Here is a 15,754-nt window from a genome sequence, read left to right as displayed (position 1 = left end):
CACCGACAACGAAACGGCAGTACAGTCCTGCTCTGAAATGGCAAGTAGAGGTGAAAGGAGAAATTCCTTGTGTGCTTTAACTCGTCTGCAGAAGATTCTGACAGTGAAATTTTCAATGTAAGTTATGTTCGCCTTGGGGCCAGGCAGGAGCACTGACCAGGAAAAGGGAGGGGGGGCACAAATTAGACCTTTTTTAGGTCTAGATTTTATGAGAAGTTGAACTGATTATTACAACTAAAGTGGTCATCTAATGTAAAAAAAAAAGTAAAGAAAAACTTGTAAAACAAACAACCAATGATCTATTTTATCAACAGCTGTTTACTTTGGGTGATGCTGCTGTAGGTCTTTTATCAGTGCTGCACAAACACTCACACTTCAATGTTAAAAAGAAATTGTGTGTATTGCCATATCATCAGTTTTATCTTCATCACTACTCTCTGTTTAACTTCAGTCGCCACATCTATTGATTTTATGGCCGATATTATCACAATGGAGACCGTTGGTGAGATGATTCTGTATGAATTCTGCATTATGATCTAGAACATGGTAGAGATGATGCAGAACAACAAATAGAATTACATTACATGTTGCATTTACTGACCCTTGGACATTCTGGTTGGGTTTTGTTCCATCAATGTTCTTTTTATTCTCAAATCCATCCATAGAGTCAGCAGGCTCATCTTTTCCATCTTGCCTCTAGACAATACATCCACCTCCATGACAAACATTAATTGCGTTAATAAAAATAATAACACAAGTAATTACATAAATTAGTTATCGCCGTTAATGCATTGTTTTTGACAGCCCTATATATATATATATATATATATATATATATATATATATATATATATATATATATATTGGCCTTTCGAATAGTGGCCTTTCTGTGAGGAGCTTGCATGTTCTCCCCGTGTGTGTGTGGGTTCTCTCACTGGTTCTCAGCCTGTTCAGGGTTTACCCTACCTCTGGGATAGAACTTAGAACAAGTTCAAAATTGAAACATGAACTAATATTTTTAAACTAAATGAACTGAACTTTGAACTAGCTCATGAGAAACATGAACTTGCACAACACTGTTTCCCAGTGAATAGGAAAAAATAGTTTTGGATTTTTATCTGTGCAGCTGGAGTAAAATGGTTGCACAACAGAGTAGAGAAGTGCTGAGCAGAGCCTGCTCCATATGTGAATAAAAACAGTTTGTTATACAGTGGGGGGAATTTTTTTCTTCTTATTTTAGATGCAGTTAAGGTGGCATACGATTATCCCACACAGTACACACTGGAAACCAAAATATATGCTTCATGATGTAAATGTGGCACACTTAAAATTGCAGAAGTCCTTGCTCAGGGTTGATTGTTACAGCAAAGGGTCCTGTCAAAACAGCTGAACCCTGATCATTATGAATACATCAAATGTTTGATATATATTGATAATATTGATAACCAGAGTTTAATTTCAGAAGCTTATGATCACAGGGGTTGTTTTTTTTAAAACTCGCTGCAAAGTATTAATAAGTCACAGGAAATTGCTGAGCATCAGACTCCATTTGTTAATGAATCTTAATAGGTCATGCAACTTGATTCAAAGGTCAGTTAGGATTGTAAACCTTCAGGGCCCACTGATGTTCAAATCCAGAAGTTGAAATGAGCTAACTTTTGTAATTCAACTGAAGTTTATGATCACATATTGTTACAATACCATCTCAGCTAGGGAAAAGGGGATGGCACCAATAAAGATTGAAGATGATTGTTTTCACCCCTTTTCCCTAGCTGAGCTGGGGTTGTAACAGTGATGGGGGCTCGTCCAGGATCCAGACAGCCGGCCAAACACCTGGTTGCAAACAAATGCAAAAATCTGGTGGGTTTATGACCGATATTATCACCATACATAAACACATGTCAGGTTCTGGGGCCAGAACACATAAAATTTTAGGACCTTTTTTTATAGTACAATCAGCACTGAAAAAAAAATCTAGTCTCCATTACTGCACAATACAAATGTTTGTTGGGGCTTTGGCCATAGATGGATTAAAAATGCATGCTAGAACTGTACCATCTTTGCATTTTCCATCCATTTTTATCCCCAATTATTCCAAAACAGGGTCACAGGAAACTGGAGCCTATCCCAGCAGCTGTTACAGTTTGTACATTTGGCTATCTAAACTGTCACACTGATGAAAGTAAAACCAGGTGAGATAAAGTGGAACCTAGAATTAAACTAACTTTGTTGATTTAAAAAAGTGCAACAAAACATCAGATCTGGGGGATGAGATAAATGTTTCAAAATCATACAGAAAATAAGAAAATGATCTAATTTTCTTATTCACACACTGTGTTTCATTTGAATTTTATCAAGTGTCCTTTCAGCCACGTCACCTTGCTCATTGCATCCTCTTTGGCAGAGAGGCTTTAGAATCTCTTAACTGGACCATCAGGTTCAGCAGTTGTTCATCTTTGTGAACGAATGTAAAAGATGTTGCTGACATTGTGCTTTTGTTAATATTTTCTTATGTCAATTTATTTTAAAGCTGAAAATGACTATTTCAAGATTACCAGTGTTCAAAGACTGTAAGTAAAGTAAAACAAAAAAAAAAATGAATCATCAAACTACAGATGTAACACAGCACTAAGTCAACTAGCAAAGAAGAATTTCTTGATATGAAACCTTTAAGTGGATCTTTAGGTTTTGGCTTGTCATTATTTTTTTTCCTTTGTCATACAGTCAGGAAGATGGACTCCTGATGCATTGTCGCATGCAAGCTCATAATTACAAGATTCAGGAGGATATGGGATACAGACAAAACACACAGGACTCCTGTGTCCATCTCTTAAAATATGTGTATGTTTGCAGTTTTGGTTTTCTCAAAGTTATGTGTCTTTGAATGTTGAGTGAGTTTTCAACAGAGAAACTAATTAAAAGTCAGAGAATATGTATGAAACAGCGCAGTAGATTAGAGATATGATATCAAAGCGACTTTCGGGCCTTTGAGCATGCAGATAGAAATTTTCAACCTCTGGCAGAGCAGAGGAAGAAGCAGTGGAAAGTATGGACTCATGAAAAAAAAAATACACAAAGTTTATAACTATTTACACTAGTCCCATTTCTTCAGGGTTACTATATCCAAACCAACAGTAGCAGCAGAGAAGACAGCAGAACAAGAAGGTGGAGGCAGCCTGCCAGATGATCGGTGTGCCCTCTTAGAGACTCCTGGTTGATTTCCTCCTTGTTCATGGACCCGTCGGGGGAGATGGAGCCAGCCGGATGGCTGTTGCGGTTGGAGCACATGTCATAAAGATTTCCAGAGAACTGCATCTTCTTGGATTCCTGCCGGAGAGACTCCCAGATGGCCGCCGCTTCCTCTGGACAGCCGGCCATGGCCACATTAGCACAGTCGTGGAACTCATCCCAAGACCTGCGAACACAAAGGACAGGAAGAAGCTTGACACCTGAAGATGTGACACCTAAAATCATTTTGTCATGGAGGGTTTTACTTCCAGCTTTGACCCTATTACAGTTTAATAAAGTAGGTGGAGATGATTTGAGCTTTGTGACATTGTGCATTATCCTGCTGGAAGTAGCCATCAGGAGATGCTACACTGTGGACATAAAGGGATGGACATGGTCAGCAACAATACTCAGGTAGGTTGTGGTGGTTAAACCAGGCCATGTTGGTACTAAGTGGCCCAAGGTGGGCCAAGTAAATGTCTCCCACACCATTACACCACCAGCGTCGATACAAGGCAGGATGGATCTATGTGAAAATCCCAATAAGATCAGCAGTTTCTGAAATACTGAGATGAACAACCATCCGTCATTCAAATCCACCTCAATCTTCTTTTTTCCTCCTTCTGATGCTCAGTTTGAACTTCAGCAAGTCGTCTTCACCATGTCTGCATGACCAAATGCATAAAGCAGCTGCTATGCGATTTACTGATATGATTTGTATTGGCAAACAGTTGAACTTGTGGACCTGATAAAGTGGGCAGTGAGCACAATAACATGGTTCAAATCACAGAAACAATTCAAGATATTATAATTTTTGCAGAAATATTACTAGCCTCATCATTGATGAGTTTGCTACTCATGGTGACTTTGCCCATTTTTGACACGTCCACATGGATGAGGGAGCACCACCTTTTGCTCAACCCCTCTAAGATGGACTTATTGGTCATTGCAGCCAATCAGTTCATCCAACACAACAGCAAAAAGTCAATCATGCTTTAAGTGAAAGTAACCAAAGCTACCAATGTCCATGATGAATAAGACTGGTGTGTGTGTGAATGATTTAACCGAGGCAGATCTAAAGAGTCAGTTTGAAAATAGCTGATGAAGATGCAGCGACAGTGAAGCATTAGCCCTTTCTCAGAGTAAATCAAGCTCCATCTGTTTGTTTGCTCTCTTGACTTTTGTTAGTTGCCAAGAGATTATCTGCTGATCTTTGCTGTTTCGAGAGCAAAGGTTGACCTAGAATTAAACTGAAACATGGAAAGGCCTACATTAGTTCAGAAAGTGGCCCCAACTCTTTGTTGAATCATTGCTGTATTGTATTAATGAAGAGTATAGACAATGAAATAACTTTAGATGAGGCAAATATAGAAAAAAGGGCCCAAATTGTGAGCGTGCGAGAGGATATGCAAAGTTTTTATTCCACTGAACTTAAAGCTCTACATCTACAACTGAGTCTGATTTTAATTAGCTGCTAATTCTTCCTCTCAGCCCAAATGTGTTGGATAAACTGTCTCTAAGAGGAGTTAATGAGACAGCGGGCTGAGGGAAAAAGCAGTAGCAAATATATCTGTTCACAATCTGACACTGAAATACTCAGTTATAAAGTTTTTATAATTAAAAGTAGTAACAGACCATGCAGTGTTTCAAATCTCATAGCTGCACATTCAGCTGTTATATTGCAGTGACAACAAACATATATGCTCTTCTGCATCAATTTAAATTGGAAATACGGTTTATAAATGATCATAGAAGCAGCAAATTTAAGCAGCAGAACATCCTTGAGAGCAGGTCGCCACATATTAGCTTAACTTAAAAACACTGTAATAGGATAAACACAGTAAAGACTGTTGTTTGCAACAGTTTTCTTTCTTCAAGGGACAAAAACTCAGACCATCAAAGTGATTTCACTGGACAGAACATGGACAGATTGTCCTAACAAACTGACTCTTCTGCACAAAAACATTGTAATTGTTAAAGTCAAACATATCAAATGTGCACTGATCTGAATGTATTGATAAGGTGCGTATATATATATCTTCATTGAAGACGGGCATTTTAGGGGATTTTTGAAGTCAACTAGTCAGATCAGTAAAATCAATTAGTCATGATGTCATCATGATGTCATCCATAATGAAATCAAAAATATTTTATGTTAGAAATTGTAAAATGTTTGTGAAATGCTATTTGTTTGTGCTCCACACATGAGCATTTTTTAATTTTGTTTGTTTTGTTTTAAAATATGTTGTGGGCTCTAATGTCCTACAAAAGGTGGATAAGAGAGTGGGTCAGGGAAATGCCAGGACTGCACCTGAGTTGGCTGTATCATGACGCTGCAGCCTGGAGTGGCTGCTGTGCAAGGCGAGCTAAACACCATGCCCATTCAGTAGCATTCAGCTACAACAAAACCAGATAATTTCAGCCGTCATTCTGTTTGGTCTTTTTGCTCCTGAAGCAAAACATGTATGTAATAGTTTAGTAACCTTGCTGCTCTGGTCGTTGCCTCCTCTATTAGTGAAAACTCTGACAGAAACAGCTGTTAAACTGCTTTTGCCTCCAGACTGAGGTTGGGAGGTGGAGGTGACGTGATTCTTCCTGGCATGAAGCTGCAGCTAGCTTTGGGGTACACTTCCTTCAGTTTACCCAGCAGCGGTGAAGCAGACACGGGGCACCACCTTCTTCATTTAAACTGGCCTATCAGAGCAGACCTCCAGAAAATGTGTTAACAAGATTATTGGCAAAAACATAATGATGTCAAAATTATTCTAAGTCAGTTCATAGGCTCATGGATGAACAATTTGTACATATAAACAATGTATTTGACTCCACAAGGGACACACTCATGAAGTAAATGTTTTACAAAATATATTTAACCCTTAAAACCTGAGGTCCCCCCAAAGGGGAATATTGAGAACAGATGGTATGTCTATTTTAGAGACATTGTCTGAACTGTACTCTCTGTACTGCTCATTTAGTTCTCCTTGTCTTTATCAGAGTTGCCCTTTGCAGAGATAATGTTCACATATTGTTCTATGATCTGATAGAAGTCTAGAACTACAGCTGAATCATTTCAAGCAGATATTCATATTCATCCTCAAAGTCTTTGGTTTTGTTTTGTTGTTTTTATGTGAGTCTACATTTGTGCTATTTGCCATCTTAATTTATTCTCCACAAGTAACACATATACTGATAATTAAACACCTTAACAAATTTCACAAATTTTTCATTTACTGTGACTCCAAAAGTATTCAAATAAACCCTGTGATTGCATAGATATACACATTTCATTATGTGCTGCAAATTTCTAATAGATGCCTTAAAAATAGGCACAGAGCTTAAAGGGTTGAAGTATGACTGCATTACTTTCCCACTTTAAAACTGTATGCCTCTAACTGGTTTTGGTGGCACAGTGACATTAATTATGAACATTCCTGTTGTTGACCTGCAGCGTCCCGAGGCTGAGAAACTCCACTTCACATGGCAGCAGCATTTCGCTTGTCACGTGATAGCAACTGGATATCAACACAGAAGCCATTTTAAGTGCACAATGTGACTTATTCAGCAAAGAAACCAGGAGGACATTATCGAGAAAGTGAGGAAAAGAAACAGAAACAAAGGGACAGAACGAGAGACAAGTCAACATGAGACTGACTTTTGCTGGCTGGACAGGGATCAGCTAGTCGGGTCCAGAGAAAAAGTCCAGTAATCTAGTTTTAAATTATCATAAAAACTTTTGTTTAACACAATTCAGGCTCTAAAAACCCAACATCGGATTTTAGGTAGTTTGAAATAAAATTAAGGAAAATAAAATTGAATGACTTGAGCTTAATATTCACCTTTTTAGTATGAGCATTTGTTTTTAAACATTTTCACCCCTAATGTTTGTCAGGAAACCCCACTTTCATTTTTGAGTTAAAAAACATCCAAACTACATCTGCCTTGTTCCAGGTTATTTTAACTCTACACTCGTCACACAACAGAGCAAACTATTTATTTATTTATTTATTTATTTTTGTGGCTTGGTGGGAATTTCTAAAAAACATAACCAAATCCTCACTTTTTCCATGTAAGTTTACACCCCTCTGGAACAACCCTGACATCTTGCAAAACAAAAAGCTTATCAATTTCACTCAATGGAAAAATAAAGGAATAAAACAGAACATATAATAGAAAATGGAAACTTCTTCTCATTTAATATTCTCACTTCACAATATGGAATCAGTAGCAAATTTTTTTTAGAATATCACCAGCTTAAATCTATTATTTGTAAAAAAAAAAAATACCATTAATCAATTAAACTTACAGCTACCTATTAGGGTGGTAGAATCCATGAATCTCAATGCCCCAGAGCTATTATCAAAAACATAGAGACTAAACTAGAAGACTCAATCTGTCTTCAAACTTCAAAATGGGAGGCTGACTTATCCAGTAACTTTAATAAAGATAAATGGTCACAAATATGTTTAAACACCTTTAAAATGACTAAGAATTCAAATACAATTCAAAATACTGCATAGAACTCATTATACAGGACAAAAGATGTTCAGGATGGGTCTGTCACAATCAAACATCTGCCCACACTGCAATGAAAACACACCTGACAACTAGCTCCATGCCTTGTGGTCCTGCACACCTGTCCACAGGTTCTGGCTTCAGGTATGTGTGGACATGTCAACATGGTTTAAATGTAATATTCCTGCAAACCCCGCACTGTGTCTACTAGATGACTTGGGTGACATTAATATGGCAATTAACTCTGCACACATGATAGGCACAGCATTGTGCATCGCAAAGAAAACTATCCTTGTGAACTGGAAAACCAAAAATAATCTGTATATTCAGCAGTTTAGGAATCTCTTAGTAGACCACATCAGTAGTGAGGACTGTGACCTCGTTGCTTTGGGGGTTGGAAAATGGCCAGGAGTGACTGGTGGTTGTGGGTTTTTTGTGGTTTCCTGTGGTGAGGGACCGGGCTGCTCGCCTCGTGGCGGGGGGTTAGGCCACTGGTGGCGCCTGGGTCGGTGGGCGTCGGTCCTGGGCCGGGCGGCCGGGGACTCTGGGCTCTGGTGCCTGGGGGTGGTTCCCCTCCCTCTGAGGTGGAGGGGTCCGTATGTGCCGGGGGTCTAGGCCTGCCCGGATGTGCTGCCATGGTGTGGGTTGGTGCATGCCCTGGTGTCTGGTTGCCACCCTGGGGCCCAGGGTATGACCCGGGGGCAGGAGGGGTGTAGGGGTTTGAAGGAGGGCTGAGTGGGATTCGGGGGATTATAAGGGGAGGTGCTGGGGTGTGAGACAGGGATGCTTGTATGTTGTGTGTGTGTCTATGCTTTGGATGATGTTTGTGTGGGTGCGGGGGTATGTTTGTGTGTGTGTGTATGCATGTGCTAGGATGAGTGAGAGTGTGTAAGATCATAGGTGAGTAGGTGGGGAGGGGAGGGATGACATGACCCTGTGGGGGGGCCTGGGAGTGGTGCGCTGTGGATCTGGGCTCTCCCGCTGTTCTCCTTCCGCTCCTCTCCTTCCCTCTTGGGTGTCTGGTGGGTGGGTGTCTTCTGGGGTAGGTGGCAGCTCGTTGGCTGCAGTCGCTGCGTGGCCTGGTCGTGGTGGGCGGCTACCTCTGGCCTGTCTGATGAGGGGCTGGGGGGTGGGGGGGGGAGTGAGAGTGGGAGGGATGTATGCTGTGTGGGTGTTTATATTGTGTGAGGAGGCATGTATGTGTTAGGATGAGGGGGAGTGTGCAAGGATATAAGTGTGTGCATGTGTTTGGGGCGGGGTTAAGTGCACTTGTGGGGGGGGGGGGCCTGGGGGGGGGCTGGGGGTTGTGTGCCGTGGGTCTGGTCTCTGCCGCTGTCCCCATTCTCTCATTCCCCGTGGGGGGGTGGGTACCTTCCGGGCTCGGTGGCGGCTCATTGGCTGCAGTCCCTGCATGGCCCGGTCGTGGGGGGCGGCCTCTCCTGGCCTGTCTTGCCCTGGAGGACCTCCTGGGGAGCGCGAGTGCCTAATGCCACGAGAGGCTCAACATCCAGAGGGAAGTTTGCTTCCCTCTGGACTTACATCCCCGGACCCCTCTTATTTCCCGCTCTCTCTGTCTCACACACCCACACACATGTGGGGAGTTGGGAGGCATGCACGTCATGCGGGGTGGAGCGGAGGGGGCCATTCAGTGGTCTCCTTGGATGGACTCCATGGCGACTCGCCTCTCAGTTTTAATTGCACCTAGACATCAAAACACAAGAAACACAACACACAAACAACACCTGGGGGGCATGTCATGCGGTGCATGTTGGGGGGGCTACGGCTCTCGGCTCATTGCGGTCACTGCCCCTCAATTTTAATTGCAAACAACACACTACATAAACAGTCAGGAGTGGGGAGGGAGAGGGTATTGGGGACCTCTCACACCCCTGTTCCCCCTGGGTGTGGCCGGGGGCAATTGGGGGGAGGTGGTTGCCCCAGGGGCCGGGTCCCGGGGTGTCTGCGCTGGTGTGCTCTATGGGTACTGGGTCGAGGTGCCAGGGGGTGGGGGGGGGCTTGGGGCTTGCTGCCCTCTGGTCCGCCTGGGGTGTCCCCCATGGGGCATGGTGGGTGGGTTATGTGTGACGTGACTGTGTGATGGTGAGTGCTTGTGGGTACGGCACAGGGGAGGGTGTGAGTGTTGGGTTGCAGATTGGAGTAGGTGGGGGGTGGGGGTTGATGGCGCCCTGGTTTCCGGGGTGTGTGCTGGCCTACGCAGGGTGGTTGTCTGGGGGGGGCGTGGTCCTCCTAGGCATGGTGTGGGCCCTCTGCCTTTGGGGGGTGGGGGGGCCGCCTCTGGCCTCCTGGGGCCCTGGGCCCTTCGTTTGGGCTGCCCTGGGTGGCCGGTCCCTGATGGGGCCAGCGGCTGCCGATCTTGGCCCACTGGAACCTGTGCCCCAAGACCGAGGGGGCTCTTGCTGGGGCTCTCCTCTGCCGCCCTTCGGGTGGAGCTGGAGTCGTCTTCGTGGTGGGGTGGCTTGGGTTAGTGCTCCGGGGCTGCTGCTGAGGGCCCGGGTCTCTGGGCTGCCCTGGTCTGCGTGGTCGCATTTGCACAATCTCACTCACCACTCTTCATCACTGATCACTCCTTATTCCTCATGCATGCTGACACAGTCACTGAGTTGTCCAGTGGGTTTATATACTAAGAGATTATTCTTTTTTTTATTTTTCCTGTGAGTTAGTATCTGGTCGTTGTTATGCTACTTTCATGGTATGTCTTTTTGATTTGGTTATTATTTAAAAACTCTTTATGACTAGCAGCTCTGTTTTTTTTTTTTTTGTTTGTTTGTTTTTTTTTGTGTGTGTTTTTTTTTTGTTTTTGTAAAAGTTGTAGGAAATTTTCTGGTGTGTTCATGTACAAGTGTAACAGTTTGTTGTCTGGTGATGGTGTGGATTAAAGGGTCATTTCCTTCTGTCTGTGATGTTTTTTTCTCCTTTTCCTTTTGCATCTTTTTGCTATTTTCCATCTTTTTCTGTCCCCTCCAGTCAGGTCCAGCAAGATTACATAGATTCCGTGATTCAAAGTAAATAAATAAATAAATGAATCAGATTATCAAGAGGAGCCTTACCCATAGCAAATTTGTTCGGCACCATACAGCAACCAGATTATCATTTTGCTTTCTATGATGCCGGACAGGACAGGTAAAAAAAAAAAACAGAAAAAAAAGAGTAAACTATATTTAACCTGGAGTTCAGTGAGGACAGAACCAGTGGTTTAACATGGTGAGCGGCAAAAAAGTATAAAAAAAAGAGCTGATTTTATTTCTTATTTAATTGTTCTGTCTGTACCCAAATCTGAATAACTGTCCTATAAATGTTTTATATATATCTTTTATAAGCACAAAACAGATCATACTGCTTTGCCTCTACGAGCTGCAATTTCATTTCACTGATACTTAAAAGAATCAAATTTAGACAACTCTAAAATGGTCGGCTATGACGATGCAACTTTAAGCACCCTGATGTCCCATTTATGCTCCCTTACGTACGTAAATAGGGTTGTCCTTTTTAAAATGTCGTCATATGTCGCCGTTCTCATACTTTGATGCGTCCATTGTTATTAAGTCAAGTCCTCCACTAGCGGGCAGTGCTGAGTTCAGAGTTAACGCCTGTGATCCGACATCAGTTTCAGATCCCGGTTGGCGCCGGTGATGCATGGTGTTACCCAAGATGCCCTAGACCCTCAAGCATTAACAAGCCTTAAAATAGTGGTTGAAGTTACTGTTTTTGTTTGGAAGAGAGTCATGTTTGATCGCACAGAGAACCTGTGGTGTCCTGACAGCTTGTATCATTAAATCTCATGAAGCGTGGCTGTAAATTTAAAGTGAATCTTTAAGTCTTTCCAGTATCTTTTCTTAACAGTACTGGCTGAGATTCAAACACACACACACACATAAATTCCTCTGACAAACTTGAGTGAACATCTGCCGCCTTTGCTATGACTGACAAACATTTTCTTTGAACCCATCTATGCACATACCAGTGCTCCCACATGCACATCTTTATGAAATTGACAGCAGCCAGCAGACTTTGCTTCCCTTTGTGAATGCGTGTGTTTGTGTGTGTGTTGGCTTTTGTCCAGGTCTTAAACACTCCAGTGGTTCACCTTCGACACGAGTGACTGCAGGAGGCGAGCAACTGTTTACCTGCTGCAGGAGGAGCAGATGACGGAGGAGAGGTTATGGGAGGAGGAGGGGTGGCAGCATCTGGTTATTACCTTCATGTGTGTTCGTGTATAGAACTGTGTGTCTAAGACAGTGTTTCCCAACCTGGGGTCCCTGCTTTAACTGCTCAGAGCCGGCCACAGTGCAGATTCTTCCTTTGTTTTTCTTAAAAAAAAAAAAAAAAGTAAAAAGTAATTACTTTAACTTTGGTTTTATCAAAGCAAAGGAGTCAGTCAGAATGCATCATTAATGGGAAGCAGCTTATGAAAGCATTAAACCAAGCATGGGTTCAACACAGGCTGGGGGGGGGGGGGGGGGTCCCACAGCTTTTCGGTAGTTGCATAAAAAGGGGCCTCAGGGAAAATAGGTCGGGAGCCACTTGGCTAGGAGAGGCCCAAAGGATGACGAAGTCAGAAAGAGGCAGTGAGGGCATGGCATGAAGGATAGATTTGGTGTGTGTGTTTGCAGGTCTGGGTTTGTGTGTCTCCCTGGTGTGTGGGTGGGTGGACGTAGGTGTGCACGTCTCTGCAAACAGACACAGGTGGTGCAGAGACAGCAGAAACAGTGAGGACACTGACAGACAAGCAGCTGTTTTCACAGCGATAAAACCTCCAGAGAAAACATCTGCTCTGCTGCTGACATCTCCAAATCTTCTAAATACCAACTCTGAGCATAATTTCTCTTTGTTTGGTTTTGTTTTTTTCTTTTTTTTTTCTTTTTCGGTGGCGATTTCGCAGGTTTGTGCCACAGTATAAAATTGCTAAAGTGGAAGACAATACGAAGCACATTCAGCTGCATGATGCCGTTTCAGGAATTTGCAGATAATTCAAAGTCAGAAATGAGAAAAGGTAATATTTAAGGGCGGAAACAACGACAATGTTCACTAAGTTTTGAATCACATGGAGACAGTCCCTGGAAGACTTGATTCATTTGAGAGAAATGGATTCAAGCAGAGTTTTTAAACCCTGGATATCAGGGCTCCCAGAAAACTCAGGACAAAAACAAACTGGAGAAGAACTTTTACCCACAAGATGACGGCACTGATTATTATTCATAGCCATATTTTATTTTACAACTTACTGACTACCTCGTTGGCACCTTGTTGTACCTGTGCACTCAGCATCCATCTTGCAAGTACCTGGTTGGACCATTTTTTCCTTCAGAACTACCTTAATTCTTGGTGTCATAGATTCAACAAGGTGCTGGAAACATTCCTCAGAGATTTTGCTCCATATTAACATGATAGCATCACACAGTTGCTGCAGATTTTTCGGCTGCATCCATGATGAAAATCTCCTGTTCCTCTAAGAACTAGGAATCTAGGATAGAATTTAAAATTCTTCTCCACACATATAAAGCTCTCCATGACAGACCCCTCTCTTATGGAACCAGCTCCTAGTTTGGGTTTGGGAGGCGGACACCCTCTCTACCTTTAAGATCAGGCTTAAAACCTTCCTTTTTGATAAATCATAGTAATGCTGCCATATCCTTAGACTGCAGAGGGACATCCTATGATGCACTGAGCATTTTACTTCCCTTGTCATCTCTCTGCTCTTTATTTCCTGTGTATAAAGTTATGACATTGTTGGTGTTATTAACTTGTATTTCTCTTCTCTCTCAGCAGAAGGTTATGACGCTGATTAGGCTGATTTGTGTTGACATGCAGTTGAACAGAAGTACCTTATAAAGTGGCAACTTTGCTGTTAATCTGTACATAGTTTTAGTATGTTTAAGTATTTCTTGTAACATGTGCTGAAAACACAGAGATTCTATATTTCGCAGTATTCTGCCACAATGACAATAAAGTTTTAAGTAGGTTTTAATTGATCTTTGTTCTGCTCCTTTTTCTTTTTACTACAGCTTCATCTTCAACTGGAACCTTCTAACCTGAGCTCTTTCCTAATCTTAAAATCTTGACCTTCAACTCCTCTTTGTGTATTTTTTTTCAGTGGCAGGATGTCCAACCTCTTTGTCCTACTGAACTCTTTTTCCCCACACCTACTGTTTGAGTTCAAGTATTTAAACTGATCCACCTCCTCCTCTGCTATTTGGATCCTCGTTCTTTCTCCCGTCCTTCCATTCATCCATGCAAAAGTATTATGTCCTACGCCCTCAAACTTTGACTCCTTCTCTCCAAACGCCTGTGCCACAAGATATTTAGTCCTGTTTTTACACAAATCATGACCTAACTAGACAAAAAATACCTACAGTTTCAGTATTTTTTGAAGATTGAAAACCTTTCTAAGTGGAAACAGAAAACCTGGAGGTAAAAAAAAAAAAAAAAATCTCCAGCAGTCTGTTTTTGTTCAGGTTTCCTGCACAGAGAGCTAAGAAAATGATTCCATCTAAATATTTAGAGTGTAAAAGATTAAAAATAAGACGGCTCTGTTGCAGCGTGAACTAAAAGAATCAGAGGAATACAGAGAATTCAGGTATTCTGAGAGCTTGACAAAACTTTCATATTAACCCAACGCACCTCAGCTGTTGCCTTCATCAGAATGACAGGACTGACGTACTTCAACAAGGCTCACCTTGTTGAACATTTTTAAAAATCTGTTTTTTCACTTGTAGAACACTTGATCTATATTTTGCAACAGCAGAACCAAAGCAGTAAAGATTTAAGCGTTTAAATGTCAGTTTTAAAATGTGTAATATGTCCAGGTCATGAGGCATTGGTGAGCAGAAGTCTTATAATTTATTATTGCACATTTTAAAAATTTATAGCTATTTTAGTATATGAAAATAGGGGGGAATTTGTTGCCTTAAATCACTCATTAAATCTTTGTGATAACCAGTGAGAGATGCCAAACTTGGAAATATTATCGTCTCTTTGTCTGGCAGCAGTTTCAATCCTAACTGCTGCTTCCCAAAAGAGCTGTGGATCTGAAAGGAACTTTAAACTGATGCAGAAACAGAAAAAGAGAGCGCTGCAGAAGCATGAATGGCCTTATCCAAATCTGCAGAGAATAGAGGAATAAAAGCAAATAGAGAAGCAACAGAGAGAAAAAATCTCAACCTTGTAAGGAGTTTTCTGTTAACACCAGATTTAGAAATAGGTAGACTCCTGCTTTTGTTTGTGTGACCGTAACCAAGGAAACAAAAGACACACTTTTACCTTGCTCCTGTTTTCACTTTACAAATATTTCAACTTAATAGGCTGAAAGAAGAGTTTTCTCAGTGTTAAGCCATGACTACATCCTGTCATGTCAGCATGACCTTAAGTTTCAATGAGAGTTTTCTAAAACTATTTTTTTTTTTTGTTTTATTTTCATCCTTCAAAAGCACAAAGTTGCTCTTCAATCCTCTGCAGCAATATTGTTTAGTTGGCCTGAAGCTGCTTCACTAAGTATTTACAGTCACGTGAAATAGAAAGTACACTCGCTTCCACTTCTAAGGTTTTACAAACTAGATAAAAGAAATCACATTGTCCTTAACAGGTTTTAGAGTTTACGTAACAACAGGTGACATAAAACACTTAAACAAAAACTAAACCAAACGGCAAAATTAGTGTTTATATAACTTGAGGTAATAGTTTTCTGATGGAAATTAGCAGTCTCTCCCACTGTAGTAGAGGAATTTTATGGAGGAACAAGAGATTGTCTTGTTATTTGTGTAGCCAGGTGGTAAATTATTAATATAATCTGTCACTTGGGCATAGGATGTGCCCCGTAGAGGCCTTTATAAATTGCTATAGTGTTATTTTATTGTGCGAAGTTTGTGGTTTGTGATTTGTTTTCTGCTTTTGGGCCTTCTTCCTGTTTGACATCCAACATGGCTGGAGACACGGGGGAGTGCTAATTAAGTCCATCTCAAGGTGAAATAGCGACTGATCTCTGGGAGAAGGTAAATAT

The 15,754-nt window shown here is 41.7% G+C and overlaps 1 protein-coding gene across 1 annotated transcript in view; it reads right to left on the bottom strand.

The window, feature by feature from the left end:
* Positions 1–2,001: 2,001 nt before the first annotated feature.
* Positions 2,002–15,754, bottom strand: part of nrn1la (neuritin 1-like a) — a 130,037-nt gene continuing 116,284 nt past the window's right edge. The window contains exon 3 of the mRNA XM_041996706.1: positions 2,002–3,415. Within this exon, the coding sequence (XP_041852640.1) occupies positions 3,118–3,415 (298 nt within the window). The 3' untranslated portion in view covers positions 2,002–3,117. The remainder of the gene's footprint in view (positions 3,416–15,754) is intronic.

This window comes from Melanotaenia boesemani, chromosome 10, assembly GCF_017639745.1.
Source record: "Melanotaenia boesemani isolate fMelBoe1 chromosome 10, fMelBoe1.pri, whole genome shotgun sequence".
NCBI classification, from domain to species: domain Eukaryota; kingdom Metazoa; phylum Chordata; class Actinopteri; order Atheriniformes; family Melanotaeniidae; genus Melanotaenia; species Melanotaenia boesemani.
This window is presented reverse-complemented; position numbering and strand designations above follow the sequence as displayed.